The 17,060-nt window shown below is 40.7% G+C and overlaps 2 protein-coding genes across 2 annotated transcripts in view; both read left to right on the top strand.

Moving 5' to 3' along the window:
- Window positions 1-725, top strand: part of LOC139158667 (zinc finger protein 208-like) — a 47,644-nt gene extending 46,919 nt beyond the window's left edge. Inside the window, exon 13 of the mRNA XM_070735988.1 lies at window positions 103-725. Within this exon, the coding sequence (XP_070592089.1) occupies window positions 103-702 (600 nt within the window). The 3' untranslated portion in view covers window positions 703-725. The remainder of the gene's footprint in view (window positions 1-102) is intronic.
- A 5,740-nt stretch (window positions 726-6,465) lies between these two features.
- Window positions 6,466-17,060, top strand: part of REC8 (REC8 meiotic recombination protein) — a 43,125-nt gene continuing 32,530 nt past the window's right edge. Inside the window, exons 1-6 of the mRNA XM_070743830.1 lie at window positions 6,466-6,521; window positions 6,650-6,718; window positions 9,365-9,489; window positions 10,680-10,755; window positions 10,855-10,969; window positions 16,010-16,091. Of these exons, the coding sequence (XP_070599931.1) occupies window positions 6,466-6,521; window positions 6,650-6,718; window positions 9,365-9,489; window positions 10,680-10,755; window positions 10,855-10,969; window positions 16,010-16,091 (523 nt within the window). The remainder of the gene's footprint in view (window positions 6,522-6,649; window positions 6,719-9,364; window positions 9,490-10,679; window positions 10,756-10,854; window positions 10,970-16,009; window positions 16,092-17,060) is intronic.

Raw genomic sequence — 17,060 nt, 5'->3', positions numbered from 1 at the left:
CAAGCAGCAGGAGAGACACCATATCAATGCACGGAGTGTGGGAAAACCTTTATTCATAGCAATGAACTTAGAAAACACAAAACGATCCACTCAGTGGAGAAGCCATTTAAATGTATGGAGTGCGGAAAAACTTTTACTCGAAAAGACCATCTTATTTCCCATCAGGTGATCCACACAGGAGAGAAACCATATAAATGCATGGAGTGTGGGAAAACATTTACCGACAGCAGTGTACTTAGAAGGCACAAAGCGATCCACACAGGGGAAAAGCCATTTAAATGCTTGGAGTGTGCGAAAACTTTTACTCAAAAAAGTAACCTTATTTCCCATAAGGTGATCCACACAGGAGAGAAGCCGTATAAATGCATGGAGTGTGGAAAGATCTTTGCTCGGAGGGATACTCTTATTTCCCATGAGATGATACACACAGGGGAGAAGCCATTTAAATGCACGGAGTGTGGGAAAACCTTTGCTCGAAAAGGTCATCTCATTTCCCATAAGATGATCCATACAGGAGAGAAACCATATCAATGCATGGAGTGTGGGAAAACCTTTGCTGATAACAGCGTGCTTAGGAGGCACCAAACGATACACACAGGAGAGAAACCATATAAATGCATGGAGTGCGGAAAGACCTTTGCTCTGATCAATAGACTTACCGTGCATAAAAAGACCCATGCGGGGAAGAAGCCATTTAAATGACTGGAGTGTGCAAAAACTTTACTCAAAAAGGTTGTCTTATTTGGCGGGCCCCGGGGGAAGAGCCTTCTCTGTGGCGGCCCCGACTCTCTGGAACCAGCTCCCCCCAGAGATTAGAACTGCCCCTACCCTCCTTGCCTTTCGTAAACTCCTCAAAACCCACCTTTGTCGTCAGGCATGGGGGAACTGAGATATCTCCCCCGGACCTATACTATTTATGCATGGTATGTTTGTATGTATGTCTGCTTAATAATGGGTTTTTTTAAATATTTTAAATTGTAAATTATTAGATTTGTCATGAACTGTTTTATTGTGTTGTGAGCCGCCCTGAGTCTACGGAGAGGGGCGGCATACAAATCTAATAAATAAATAAATAAATAAATTTTCCATAAGGTCATCCACACAGGACAGAAACCTTTGCTCTGAGCAGTAGACTTACTATCCACAAAATGGTCCACGTGGGAAAATCCATTTAAACGCATAGAGTGTAGAAACACCTTTGCTCAATGCATTTATGACCTGCTGTGAGCTGCCCCGAGTTCGCGGAGAGGGGCGGCATACAAATCTAAATAATAAATAAATAATAAATAAATAAATATAAAGCCCTACATGGCATCGGACCAGAATACCTCCGGGACCGCTTTCTGCAGCACGAATCCCAGCGGCCAATCAGGTCCCACAGAGTTGGCCTTCTCCGGATCCCGTCGACTAAACAATGCTGTTTGGCGGGACCCAGGGGAAGAGCCTTCTCTGTGGCGGCCCCGGCCCTCTGGAATCAACTCCCCCCGGATATTCGAATTGCCCCTACTCTTCCCGCCTTCCGTAAGATGTTGAAGACCTACCTATGTCGCCAGGCATGGGGTGAATATTATTATTATTATTATTATTATTATTATTATTATTATTATTATTATTTATTAGACTTGTATGCCGCCTCTCTCCGAAGACTCAGGGCGGCTCACAACAGTAATAAAAAACAGTATAATAATGGAACAAATCTAATAATAAAAGTTACATAAAAAACCCCAACAATTAAAGGCCATACAACACATACATACCAAACATAAAATATAAGAAAGCCTGGGGGAGATGTCTTAGTTCCCCCATGCCTGGCAATATAGGTAGGTCTTGAGTAACTTGCGAAAGACAAGGAGGGTGGGGGCTGTTCTAATCTCTGGGGGGAGTTGATTCCAGAGGGCCGGGGACACCTCAGAGAAGGCTCTTCCCATGGGGCCCACCAAATTACATTGTTTGGTCGAAGGGACTTGGAAAAAGGCCAACTCTGTGGGACCTTATCAGCCGCGGGGATTCGTGCGGTAGGAGGTGGTTCCGGAGGTATTCTGGTTCAATGCCATGAAGGGCTATAAAGGTCATTACCAACACTTTGAATTGTGACCGGAAACCGATCGGCAGCCAGTGCAGGCCACGGAGTGTTGTAGAAACGTGGACGAATCTAGGAAGCCCCATGATAGCTCTCGCAGCCACATTCTGCACAATCTGAAGTTTCTGAACACTTCAAAGGTAGCCCCATGTAGAGAGCGTTGCAGTAATTGAACCTCGAGGTGATAAGGGCATGAGCGACTGTGAGCAATGACTCCCTGTCCAAATAGGGCCGCAACTGGTGCACCAGGTGAACCTGGGCAAACGCCCTCCTCGCCACAGCCGAAAGATGGTGTTCCAATGTTAGCTGTGGATCGAGGAGGATGCCCAAGTTGCGGACCCTTTCTGAGGGGGTTAGTAATTTCCCCCCCAGCTTAATGGATGGACAGATGGAATTGTCCTTGGGAGGCAAAACCACAACCACTCCGTCTTGTCTGGGTTGAGTTTGAGTTTGTTGACACCCATCCAGACCCCAACAGCCTCCAGGCACCGGCACATCACTTCCACTGCTTCGTTGCCTGGACATGGGGTGGAAATGTATAACTGGGTATCATCAGCATATTGATGATACCTCACCCCATGCCCTTGGATGATCTCACCCAGCGGTTTCATGTAGATATTAAATAGCAGGGGGGAGAGGACCGACCCCTGAGGCACTTCACAAGGGAGAAACCTAGAGGTCGACCTCTGACCCCCCACTAACACCGACTGCGACCGACTGGAAGGGTAGGAGGAGAACCACTGAAGAACAGTGCCTCCCACTCCCAACCCCTCCAGCCGGTGCAGAAGGATACCATGGTCGATGGTATCGAAAGCCACTATCTTGTCCCCCTAGCACCACCTTTTTTCTGACTGTAATATATGAGATTGGTATGATTGTGTAGTAATGATAGTTTTTTAATATTTATGGGTTTTAAATGGCTTTTAACTTATATTGTATTTGTACTTTGTATATTGCTGTTGTTGTGAGCCGCCCCGAGTCTTCGGAGAGGGGCGGCATACAAATCTAATAAAATTTAAACTTAAACTTATTTTCCTTACCATAAGTGTTCTGGTTTCTGGTAGAAATTCAGCAAGTACAAATAACTTTTATCAAACACATTATTTCATAAACAAAGAAACTCCATTTTATTCTCTTCTCTTCCGGCTATACACACATGTCATACTGGCGTATCTCTCCTGGCTCCGTTATATTTCTTAATTGCATTCCTTACATTCCTTCTCCTGCTCTGCTAGACAAGATTTATTTCGTAAAATCATGATCACTAAAAAACAGCAGACGGACAGTAAATCACACAGAATACTTGGTTTACTTGGAGAGTAGCATAAAAATCAACATCTTTTTGTTCGGCAACGTTGAAATTGAGTGAGGAAATTGGCACGTCAGGGGACTAGTAAAGAAGAAGGGTGGAACCCTTCTTCTTTACTAGTCTCCTGATGTGCCAATTTCCTCACTCAATTATTTAACCCATTCATCTCCTTAATACCTTCTTCCAGACCTTTGCTCTCTACGTTTCTGAATTCTCCTGAATTTAGGATTAACCCAGCGAGCATCTGATTCTCCATCGCTAGATCCTGAACTCATAGCCCCATCCTGTGGCTGGCCTCCCACCTGTTCTACTACCTGTAACCCCGGGGCCCCCACTACTTCATAAACACTATCTGAATCTGAGTCCTCAATATCTTCATTATCCTCCAACTGATCAGGAGTATGTACAATAATAAGTAGATCCACTCAGAAGAGAAACCATTTAGTGCATGGAGTGTGGAAAGAACTTTGCTCAGAATGTTCAACTTCTCATAAAAGGATCCATGCTTCGGAGAATGTATATATGCTGGCTCTGTTAAAAAGTGCTATTGCTAACATGTTGTAAGCCGCCCTGAGTCTAAGGAGAAGGGCGGCATAAAAATTGAATAAATAAATAAATAAATAAATATAGCAATAGCAATTCCACTGTAGACACACACCATTTCACAATGCTTTGAGTCTTTGAGCAGTTTATAAAGTCAACATATCGTCCACAGCAATCTGGGTTGTCATTTCATCAACTTCAGTGTGGCAGGCAGGCAGGCAGGCAAGACCTCACTTATCTCCTGTAATAATCTTTCAGTTGTTCTCTCCTATGCATCACTCTACGCATGCATGGGTCTGTCATAAGTTCTTGTTCAGAATCCAGGGATGATAAGAATGATTGATCTCCTCCTGGGCAGTCTGCCAAACTCCCCTCTTCCCTGCCACTCACGCTTCCTTCGTCAACGGAGCCTTCGTCGGGAGATTCTATCGGGAGCAAAACAGGCCTGTGGCCTGTGGATGTTTCCCCCACATCCACCTCCACATTCCTTGGGGCAGGAATATCTTTTTGTAGGTGAGGTCTCCAGAACTGAACACAGTATTCCAAATGTGGTCTCACCAGCACTCTATATGAGGGGATCACAATCTCCCTCTTCCTGCTTGTTATACCTCTAGCTATGCAGCCAAGCATCCTACTTGCTTTTCCTACCGCCCGACCACACTGCTCACCCATTTTGAGACTGTCAGAAATCACATTATTATTTGGAATACTGTGTTCAGTTCTGGAGACCTCACCATACAAAAAGATATTGACCAAATTGAACGGTCCAAAGACGGGCTACAAGAATGGTGGAAGGTCTTAAGCATAAAACGTATCAGGAAAGACTTCATGAACTCAATCTGTATAGTCTGGAGGACAGAAGGGAAAGGGGGGACATGATCGAAACATTTAAAGATGTTAAAGGGTTAAATAAGGTCCAGGAGGGAAGTGTTTTTAATAGGAAAGTGAACACAAGAACAAGGGGACACAATCTGAAGTTAGTTGGGGGAAAGATCAAAAGCAACATGAGAAAATATTATTTTACTGAAAGAGTAGTAGATCCTTGGAACAAACTTCCAGCAGATGTGATTGGTAAATCCACAGTAACTGAATTTAAACATGCCTGGGAGATAAATATATATTCATCCTAAGATAAAATACAGAAAATAGTATAAGGGCAGACTAGATGGATCAAGAGGTCTTTTTCTGCCCTCAGTCTTCGATGTTTCTATGTTTCTATGTGTTTAGAAGGGCCAGGATTTAAAAGGCATTGGAATTTTCTAGTCCTCTTTGCTCTGACAGGGACCAAAGTGGGAGGAAATCAGCTTTCAATCCAGGCTGTTTTATATTTATTTTCTTAATTGATATATCAAATCTAGAGACTGCCCAGGCCATGTACAAAGTAAAGGTTTTTAACCTCACGACGGCCTTGTAAGGTAGGCTAAGCCAACCAAGAATGACAGTCCTAGGTATCTATTGCAAACTATTCCATTCTCAAGATAATGGGTCAGATGGGAATATTTATTTATTTATTTATTATTTATTTAATTTGTTTATTTTGTCCAATACACAATGAGGGTTTTAGTGGGTATATATCTATATACACATAGTAAAATACATGATGAAGGTTATAGAGGAGATACTCATAGTAAAATATATCTAATAGTGTTGTATCTTTACTTTTTTTTATCTTTTATTCATTTTATTGTAATTTTTCTTGGTTGTGAGCTGCCCTGAGATTTGATTGGTCTACTGCTTCCAGAGAGGTTTCTTATTGGTCCATCCTTCCAAAAAGAAGCCGGGATGACAGTAGGTATTGGGTGGGGGGTCAGAAGAGGGAATACGGAGATGTTGATTGGTTGGAATTGTAACACTAATGTCTGTCTCTGAGCTGGAAGAAAAGTTTCCCTTCAACTTTTCCTCCAAACTGCGATTGGCTGAGCCATTAAAGGAGGGAGAGATTCTCATTGGCCAGAGCTTCAGAAAGCAGCAGGGATTGGTCCAACTGAGACTTGTTCCATTCGATGTCTTGGATACACAGAGGTAATGTAGAAACTTTTGTTTACAAGGATTATTTGGAATTCCATAGCTTTTCCACTCTTTGGTCTAATTAATTCCTTAAATTCCTTAATTCTAATTAATTCCTTTAAAAAAAATCCCCATTACTTTTACCAACTAGTAAATTCTGTTTAGTGTTAATAGCCCTTTTAATTTAATTTAATTTAGTTTCTTTTTTGTAAAAAGAATCTCCATAACTCCACTTTACATCTTTTCACTTTCAATCTTGATGTAAAGTCTAAATTTACAATGAAATAATTTATGGGGCAGGGGAAAAAAACCTGCTTAAAATCTGAGGTTTCTCAGATCAAACTTTTGAGATTTGATTTCTGAATTCTGAATTGATTGGAATAAATAAATAAAATAAACAATACAATATATAGATTATAGCTTTCTTGTCTAGCACAAACGTCCATTTATTGTTAGTTTGGGGTTTTTTTACAATTTTTTTTTCAGCCCTTATTCTTAAAAAACCAAAAATACCACAGATTCCATCATGTTTTACTATCCCAACGTTCTGCAATTCAACAGCGGATGCTTTTCTACAATTTGGTAACTTGCCTTTAATGGAAATTCAAGGCATTTCGTTGGAGTAGAACAGGGTGCTGGCACATGGGTCCAGGGGTCTTAACCCTCCACCCACCCACCGCGATTGACAATGTCATTCATATGTCCCACAGGTTTGCAGCGACTGGAGCCTCAAGACTCCAGAAACGGGAATACCTGAGGATCAATGTTCACCAAACATGGTGAGTGAGGGTTGAATTCCCTAAAAAATGAGAAATTGAAATCTATCTATCTATCTATCTATCTATCTATCTATCTATCTATCTATCTATCTTATCTATCCCTCCATCCATCCATCCATCATCTATCATCTGACGACTATCATCTATCATTTATTATCTATCTATCTATCTATCTATCTATCTATCTATCTATCTATCTATCTATCCATCTATCTATCATCTACCATCTATCTGTCTATAATCTGTCTTGCCTGCCTGCCTGCCTGCCTGCCTGCCTGCCTGCCTGCCTGCCTGCCTGCCTGCCTGCCTATCTATCTATCTATCTATCTATCTATCTATCTATCTATCTATCTATCTATCTATCTATCTTATCTATCCCTCCATCCATCCATCCATCATCTATCATCTGACGACTATCATCTATCATTTATTATCTATCTATCTATCTATCTATCTATCTATCTATCTATCTATCTATCTATCTATCCATCTGTCTATCATCTACCATCTATCTGTCTATAATCTGTCTTGCCTGCCTGCCTGCCTGCCTGCCTGCCTGCCTGCCTGCCTGCCTGCCTGCCTGCCTGCCTGCCTGCCTGCCTGCCTGCCTGCCTGCCTGCCTGCCTGCCTGCCTGCCTGCCTGCCTGCCTGCCTGCCTATCTATCTATCTATCTATCTATCTATCTATCTATCTATCTATCTATCTATCTATCTATCTATCTATCTATCTACGGTATCTATCTATCTATCTATCTATCTATCTATCTATCTATCTATCTATCTATCTATCTATCTATCTATCTATCTATCTATCTATCTATCTATCTATCTATCTATCACAGGACCCAGGGGAAGAGCTTTCTCCATGGTGGCCCTGACCCTCTGGAACCAGCTCCCCCCGGAGATTAGAACTGCCCCCACCCTCCTTGCCTTTTGCAAACTTCTTAAAACCCACCTCTGCCGTCAGGCATGGGGGAATTGAAACATCTCCCCCAGGCCTATACAGTTTATGCATGGTATGGTTGTGTGTATGTTTTTGCTTTTAATAATGGGATTTTTAGTGTTTTTAAAATTATTAGATTTGTTGTACATTGTGTTATTGTTGCTGTGAGCCGCCTCGAGTCTACGGAGAGGGGCGGCATGCAAATCTAATAAATGAATGAATGAATGAATATCTACCTACCTACCTACCTATTTATCTGTCCATCAAATATCTATCTGTCTGTCTGTCTGTCTGTCTGTCTGTCTGTCTGTCTGTCTGCCTGCCTGCGTGCCTGCGTGCCTGCGTGCCTGTCTATATCTATCTATCTGTCTGTCTGTCTGTCTGTCTATATCTGTCTGTCTGTCTGTCTATATCTATATCTATCTGTCCGTCTATCTGTCTGTCTGTCTGTTTGTCTTTCTGTCTATCTCTATATCTATCTGTCTGTCTATCTGTCTGTCTGTCTGTCTGTCTGTCTATCTATATCTATCTGTCTATTTATCTATATGTCTGCCTGCGTGCCTGTCTGTCTATCTATATCTATCTGTCTATTTATCTGTCTGTCTGTCTGTCTGTCTATCTACATATCTATCTATCTATCTATCTGTCTGTCTGTCTGTCTATCTATATCTATATCTATCTGTCTATTTATCTATCTATCTGTCTGTCTGTCTATCTATATCTATCTGTCTATCTATCTGTCTGTCTGTCTGCCTGCCTGCCTGTCTGTCTATATCTATCTGTCTATTTATCTGCCTGCCTGTCTGTCTATCTATCTATATCTATACCTATACCTATACCTACCTATTTATCTGTCCATCAAATATCTATCTATCTGTCTGTCTGTCTGTCTGTCTGTCTGTCTGTCTGTCTGCCTGCGTGCCTGCGTGCCTGTCTATATCTATCTATCTGTCTGTCTGTCTGTCTATATCTGTCTGTCTGTCTGTCTATATCTATATCTATCTGTCCGTCTATCTGTCTGTCTGTCTGTTTGTCTTTCTGTCTATCTCTATATCTATCTGTCTGTCTATCTGTCTGTCTGTCTGTCTGTCTGTCTGTCTGTCTGTCTATCTATATCTATCTGTCTATTTATCTATATGTCTGCCTGCGTGCCTGTCTGTCTATCTATATCTATCTGTCTATTTATCTGTCTGTCTGTCTGTCTATCTACATATCTATCTATCTATCTATCTGTCTGTCTGTCTGTCTGTCTGTCTGTCTATCTATATCTATCTGTCTATTTATCTATCTATCTGTCTGTCTGTCTGTCTATCTATATCTATCTGTCTATTTATCTATCTGTCTGTCTGTCTGTCTATATCTATCTGTCTATTTATCTATCTGTCTGTCTGTCTATCTATATCTATCTGTCTATCTATCTGTCTGTCTGTCTGCCTGCCTGCCTGTCTGTCTATATCTATCTGTCTATTTATCTGCCTGCCTGTCTGTCTATCTATCTATACCTATACCTATACCTATACCTATACCTATACCTATACCTATACCTATACCTATACCTATCTATCTATCTATCTATCTATCTATCTATCTATCTATCTATCATTTACCTAGCTATTACATTACCCTGGGACACCGCAAATGTTTTTTTGATATATATATAAATGTATTTTTAAAAAACTACTTTTTTTCCCTTTTCTTTACAGCAAGGATATCTTGGATTACATCGTGGTCCCTGCCGGAAACCGGCCAAGATTCTCTCTCTACCTCTCGGCTCAGCTGCAATACGGTGTGGTCTTGGTTTACAACCGCCAATGTCAATATTTTATTGGTAAGAGTCCAGCTGTCCCTTTTGCTTCTTCCTAGAATGTAAAATAATGCACTTGGGGAAAAGGAATCTTCAATCTGAGTATTGTATTGGCAGTTCTGTGTTAGCAAAAACTTCAGAAGAGAAGGATTTAGGGGTAGTGATTTCTGACAGTCTCAAAATGGGTGAGCAGTGCAGTCAGGCGGTAGGGAAAGCAAGTAGGATGCTTGGCTGCATAGCTAGAGGTATAACAAGCAGGAAGAGGGAGTTTGTGATCCCACTATATAGAGCGCTGGTGAGACCCCATTTGGAATACTGTGTTCAGTTCTGGAGACCTAACCTACAAAAAGATATTGACAAAATTGAACGGGTCCAAAGACGGGCTACAAGAATGGTGGAAGGTCCTAAGCATAAAATGTATCAGGAAAGACTCAATGAACTCAATCTGTATAGTCTGGAGGACAGAAGGGAAAGGGGGAACATGATCAAAATATTTAAATATGTTAAAGGGTTAAATAAGGTCCAGGAGGGAAGTGTTTTTAATAGGAAAGTGAACACAAGAACAAGGGGACACAATCTGAAGTTAGTTGGGGGAAAGATCAAAAGTAACATGAGAAAATATTATTTTACTGAAAGAGTAGTAGATGCTTGGAACAAACTTCCAGCAGACGTGGTAGATAAATCCACAGTGACTGAATTTAAACACGCCTGGGATAAACATATATCCATCCTAAGATAAAATACAGGAAATAGTATAAGGGCAGACTAGATGGACCAGGAGGTTTTTTTCTGCTGTCAGACTTCTATGTTTCTATGTTTCTATGGATTCCCTCCCCTCTGTTCATGTTGAGGGTCTCCAGAGTGGGGGGGAGGGGCCTTTGGGGGAAAAGAGTTGGGGGGCTCATGATCCTTCCCTGTGGGCAGAGAGAGAGAGGGGTCCGTTCATGCTGTGGGCATCTAGACCATCCCCTGCCCTTTCCACACACACCCTGTCCAAATTGAGGGTCTCCAGAGTGGGGGGGAGGGGCCTTTGGGGGGAAAGAGTTGGGGGGCTCATGAACCTCCCTGTGGGCAGAGAGAGAGAGGGGTCTTTCCCCATGTAAGGTTGAATCCTGGCGACATTGGCAAATGTTTGGAAGAGGAAGGATGTGAGTTATATTGCTTTAATGTCCGATTCCCCTTGTTCTGAATATTTCTTTTTTCTCTGTTTTCAGATGAAATGCATCAAATGTTGGGTCGTCTCAGCCGTTTCCGTCAGCAGGTCAACATCGATTTGGCAGAAGTGGAACCGTAAGCGATGGTGAAATCTCCCTGGGTTTCGAAGGCCGGTGGGTTGTGTTTCTTTTAAAGGATTGCTTGGGCGACTCTTTCTGTCCTTTCCAATTCCAGACCGGTTCTGGAGGTTACTGATCAACTGGCTCTCATGGAAATTCTGGAGACAGCACCCAATCCCTTCTTTGGCAGGATGGAACCTACACTGCCCAGCCCTCATTCCATCCCATATGTAAGATTGCCTTTTTTGGGGGGGGGGCAGTGGGGCTGGGAAAGGCAGGAGCTGGTCCTATTCTCCCCAATCGGATGGTTGAAAGAACCTGGACTTTGCGACTGATGGTCGTAAGTGCGAGGACCAGCGCGGTCGTAACTTTGAAGAGTTGCTAAAGAAGTGGTTGTAAGTCGAAGGGCTAGGTTTGGTAGGGAAGGTTTGCCTATTTGCCGATGACTCTAAAGTGTGCAATAGGGTTGATATTCCTGGAGGCGTCTGTAATATGGTAAATGATTTAGCTTTACTAGGTAAATGGTCAAAGCAATGGAAACTGCAGTTTAATGTTTCCAAATGTAAAATAATGCACTTGGGGAAAAGGAATCCTCAATCTGAGTATTGCATTGACAGTTCTGTGTTAGCAAAACTTCAGAAGAGAAGGATTTAGGGGTAGTGATTTCTGACAGTCTCAAAATGGGTGAGCAGTGTGGTCGGGCGGTAGGGAAAGCAAGTAGGACGCTTGGCTGCATAGCTAGAGGTATAACAAGCAGGAAGAGGGAGATTGTGATCCCGCTGTATAGAGCGCTGGTGAGACCACATTTGGAATAATACTGTGTTCAGTTCTGGAGACCTCACCTACAAAAATATATGGATAAAATTGAGCAGGTCGAAAGACGGGCTACAAGAATGGTGGAAGGTCTTAAGCATAAAACATATCAGGAAAGATTTAATGAACTCAATCTGTATAGTCTGGAGGACAGAAAGAAAAGGGGGGACATGATCAAAACATATATGTTAAAGGGTTAAATAAGGTCCAGGAGGGAAGTGTTTTTAATAGGAAAGTGAACAAAGAACAAGGGGGAACAATCTGAAGTTAGTTGGGGGAAAGATCAAAAGCAACGTGAGAAAATATTATTTGACTGAAAGAGTAGTAGATCCTTGGAACAAACTTCCAGCAGACGTGGTTGATAAATCCACAGTAACTGAATTTAAACATGCCTGGGATAAACATATATCCATTGTAAGATAAAATACAGAAAATAGTATAAGGGCAGACTAGATGGACCATGAGGTCTTTTTCTGCCGTCAGACTTCTATGTTTCTATGTCGTAACTTTGAAGAGTTGCTAAAGAAATGGTTGTAAGTCGAAGGGCTACCTTGACTTGCCACAGTTCATTTAGCAACCGTTCAAAGTTGCAAATGGTACTGGGGTGGAGGGAAATGACAGTTTTTCCCATAGATAATTTATTTTCTAGCATAACGTGCAGTGGAAGGATTTCCTTGTGGGGTCCCATCCATGCTAACCATGTCCAGCTGTGGTTCACTTGGCCAAGGTCATACAGCTGCTCCTACCCTGAGCTGCCAAAATCCCCACTTGAGACACATAAATTCAATTCCTGCCACAATATCAGATCAATCATCAGGATAGTATATAGCAGTGTTTCCCATCCTTGGCAACTTGAAGATATTTGGATTTCAACTCCCAGAATTCCCCAGGCAGCAAATAGTATAGTAGTAGTATAGTATAGTATAGTATAGTAATAGTAATAGTATAGTATAGTATAGTAATAGTAATAGTATAGTATAGTAATAGTATAGTAATAGTATAGTATAGTATAGTATAGTAATAGTATAGTATAGTATAGTAATAGTATAGTATAGTATAGTAATAGTATAGTATAGTATAGTAATAGTATAGTATAGTATAGTAATAGTATAGTTATATTATAGTAATAGTATAGTAATAGTAATAGTATAGTATGGTATAGTTATAGTATAGTATAGTATAGATACCCAGCTTTACATTTCCACCCCATGTCCAATCAACGAAGCAGTGGAAGTGATGTGCCGGTGTCTGGAGGCTGTTGGAGCCTGGATGGGTGTCAACAGACTCAAACTCAACCCTGATAAGACGGAGTGGCTGTGGGTTTTGCCTCCCAAGGACAATCCCACCTGTCCGTCCATCACCCTGGGGGGAGAAATATTGATCCCCTCGGATAGGGTCCGCAACTTGGGCGTCCTCCTCGATCCACAGCTCACATTAGAGAACCATCTTTCAGCTGTGGCGAGGGGGGCGTTTGCCCAGGTTCGCCTGGTGCACCAGTTGCGGCCCTATTTGGACCGGGACTCACTGCTCACAGTCACTCATGCCCTCATCACCTCGAGGTTCGACTACTGTAATGCTCTCTACATGGGGCTACCTTTGAAAAGTTTTTGGAAACTTCAGATTGTGCAGAATGCAGCTGCGAGAGCAGTCATGGGCTTCCCCAGGTATGCCCATGTTACACCAACACTCTGCAGTCTGCATTGGTTGCCGATCAATTTCCGGTCACAATTCAAAGTGTTGGTTATGACCTTTAAAGCCCTTCATGACATTGGACCAGAATATCTCCAAGACCGCCTTCTGCCTCACGAATCCCAGTGACCGATTAGGTCCCACAGAGTGGACCTTTTCCGGGTCCCGTCAACTAAACAATGTCGGTTGGCGGGCCCCAGGGGAAGAGCCTTCTCTGTGGCGGCCCCAACTCTCTGGAACCAGCTCCACCCAGAGATTAGAACTGCCCCTACCCTCCTTGCCTTTCGTAAACTCCTTAAAACCCACCTTTATTGTCAGGCATGGGGGAACTGAGATATCTCCCCCGGGCCTATACAATTTATGTATGGTATGCTTGTATGTATGTCTGTTTAATAATGGGGTTTTTAAATATTTTAAATTGTAAATTATTAGATTTGTCATGAACTGTTTTTATTGTGTTGTGAGCCGTGCCGAGTCTACGGAAAGGGGCAGCATACAAATCTAATAAGTAAGTAAGTAAGTAAGTAAGTAAGTAAGTAAGTAAGTAAGTAAGTAAGTAAGTAAGTAAGTAAACAAACAAACAAACAAACAAACAAACAAACAAACAAACAAACAAACAGTATAGTGTTTTAATGTTATGGGTTTTAGATGTAGTATAGTATAGTATAGTATAGTAATAGTATAATATAGTATAGTATAGTTATAGTATAGTATAGTAATAGTATAGTATAGTAATAGTATGGTATTGCATAGCATAGCATAGCATAGTATAGCATAGTGTTTTAATGTTATGGGTTTTAGATGTAGTTTTATTGTATTGGATTTGTTATATTGTGAGCCGCTCCGAGTCCTCAGAGAGGGGCAGCATACAAATCTAATAAGTAAGTAAGTAAGTAAGTAAGTAAGTAAGTAAGTAAGTAAGTAAGTAAGTAAGTAAGTAAGTAAGTAAGTAAACAAACAAACAAACAAACAAACAAACAAACAGTATAGTGTTTTAAAGTTATGGGTTTTAGATGTAGTATAGTATAGTATAGTAATAGTATAGTATAGTTATAGTATAGTAATAGTAATAGTAATAGTAATAGTATAGTATAGTAATAGTATAGTATTGCAGTAAGTAAGTAAATAAACAAACAAACAAACAAACAAACAAACAGTATAGTGTTTTAATGTTATGGGTTTTAGATGTAGTGTAGTATAGTATAGTATAGTATAGTAATAGTATAGTATAGTATAGTATAGTATAGTTATAGTATAGTATAGTAATAGTATAGTATAGTAATAGTATAGTATTGCATAGCATAGCATAGTATAGCATAGTGTTTTAATGTTATGGGTTTTAGATGTAGTTTTATTGTATTGGATTTGTTATATTGTGAGCCGCTCCGAGTCCTCAGAGAGGGGCGGCATACAAATCTAATAAATAAGTAAGTAAGTAAGTAAGTAAGTAAGTAAGTAAGTAAGTAAGTAAGTAAGTAAGTAAGTAAACAAACAAACAAACAAACAAACAGTATAGTGTTTTAATGTTATGGGCTTTAGATGTAGTATAGTATAGTATAGTATAGTATAGTATAGTATAGTATAGTATAGTATAGTATAGTATAGTATAGTATAGTAATAGTATAATATAGTATAGTTATAGTTATAGTTATAGTTATAGTAATAGTAATAGTAATAGTATAGTAATAGTATAGTATTGCATAGCATAGCATAGCATAGCATAGTATAGCATAGTGTTTTAATGTTATGGGTTTTAGATGTAGTTTTATTGTATTGGATTTGTTATATTGTGAGCCGCTCCGAGTCCTCAGAGAGGGGCGGCATACAAATCTAATAAATAAGTAAGTAAGTAAGTAAGTAAGTAAGTAAGTAAGTAAGTAAGTAAGTAAGTAAGTAAGTAAGTAAGTAAGTAAGTAAACAGACAAACAAACAAACAAACAAACAAACAGTATAGTGTTTTAATGTTATGGGTTGTAGATGTAGTATAGTATAGTATAGTATAGTAATAGTATAATATAGTATAGTATAGTTATAGTATAGTATAGTAATAGTAATAGTATAGTATAGTAATAGTATGGTATTGCATAGCATAGCATAGCATAGCATAGTATAGCATAGTGTTTTAATGTTATGGGTTTTAGATGTAGTTTTATTGTATTGGATTTGTTATATTGTGAGCCGCTCCGAGTCCTCAGAGAGGGGCGGCATACAAATCTAATAAATAAGTAAGTAAGTAAGTAAGTAAGTAAGTAAGTAAGTAAGTAAGTAAGTAAGTAAGTAAGTAAGTAAACAAACAAACAAACAAACAAACAAACAAACAGTATAGTGTTTTAATGTTATGGGTTTTAGATGTAGTATAGTATAGTATAGTAATAGTAATAGTATAATATAGTATAGTATAGTTATAGTATAGTAATAGTAATAGTAATAGTAATAGTATAGTATAGTAATAGTATAGTATAGCATAGCATAGCATAGCATAGTGTTTTAATGTTATGGGTTTTAGATGTAGTTTTATTGTATTGGATGTGTTATATTGTGAGCCGCTCTGAGTCCTCAGAGAGGGGCGGCATACAAATCTAATAAATAATCATAATAGTACAGTACAGAACAGAACAGAATAGGGAAAGGAAAGAAAAGGGAAAGGGAAAAGGAAGGGAAGGAATGGAATAGAATAGGAACAGGAGAGTTGGAAGGGACCTTGGAGGTCTTCTAGTCCATCCCCCTGCATGGGAAGGGAACCCTATGCCGTCTTCTTCTTTTCTCAGGTCCGATACCTCTTGGAGACCCCAACTCCTGAAAGAAGCCCTCTGGAACGGACCCTTCCCTCCCTCCAGCCTCCAAAGACGGGTGAGGCTGAAACTCAGGACTTCAGTTTGGGGTAGAAAGTCTTTTACCCTCAGGCTGACATTTGCCATGAGTAGTGATGGGTGAACCCAACGGTGTTCGGGTTCGGCAAGTTCGGACGAACTTTACACAAAATTCGGCCGAACCCGAACCGGAACAGGGAATCCCACCAAGAGATTCCGGGGGCGGAGCTTTAATGTCACGTATACCGGCAGGTTGCTAAGGACGCCAAGGTGATCACTTCCTGGACTCCATGGAATCCAGGAAGTGATCACCTTGGCGTCCTTAGCAACCTGCCAGTGACGTCAAGGCTCCGCCCCCGGAATCTCTTCGTGGGAGGGATTCCCCAGCTCCTTCAAAGGGAGGTCTTCACGTAAAAATAAACATTGTTATTTTTATGAAAAAGGACACCACAGTGGCGCTACAAGCAAAGGGCAGTCCTTTCGCGTAAAAATAAACAAGGCCAATTCTTTATTTTTCAGTAGAGATGGTCTTCGACGTATCACCACAACCGAACCCAAAATGTCTGTTGCTAAGCAAGACATTAATCAAGTGAGCTTTGCCCCATTTTACGACCTTTCTTGCCAGCGTTGTTAAGTGAATGGCTGTATTTTTTTTAAAAGTTAGTCGCAGGGCTGTTTTAAGTGAATCCGGCTTCCCCATTGACCAAGATTGTCAGAAGGTTGCAAGAAAGTTGACCTCAGGCCATTGCAATTGTCATGAATGTGAGTCTGTTGCCAGGGGTCTGAATTTTGGTCAAGTACCCGTAGGATGTATAAAGCACTGAGTATGAGGATGTATAAAGCACTGAGTATTGGCAGTTCTGTATTAGCAAAAACTTCAGAAGAGAAGGATTTAGGAGTAGTGATTTCTGACAGTCTCAAAATGGGTGAGCAGTGTGGTCGGGCGGTAGGGAAAGCAAGTAGGATGCTTGGCTGCATAGCTAGAGGTATAACAAGCAGGAAGAGGGAG

Source organism: Erythrolamprus reginae, chromosome 2 (genome assembly GCF_031021105.1).
Source record: "Erythrolamprus reginae isolate rEryReg1 chromosome 2, rEryReg1.hap1, whole genome shotgun sequence".
NCBI lineage: Eukaryota > Metazoa > Chordata > Lepidosauria > Squamata > Dipsadidae > Erythrolamprus > Erythrolamprus reginae.
The sequence above is the reverse complement of the archived record's forward strand: the minus strand, read 5'-3'. Positions and strand labels throughout refer to the sequence as shown.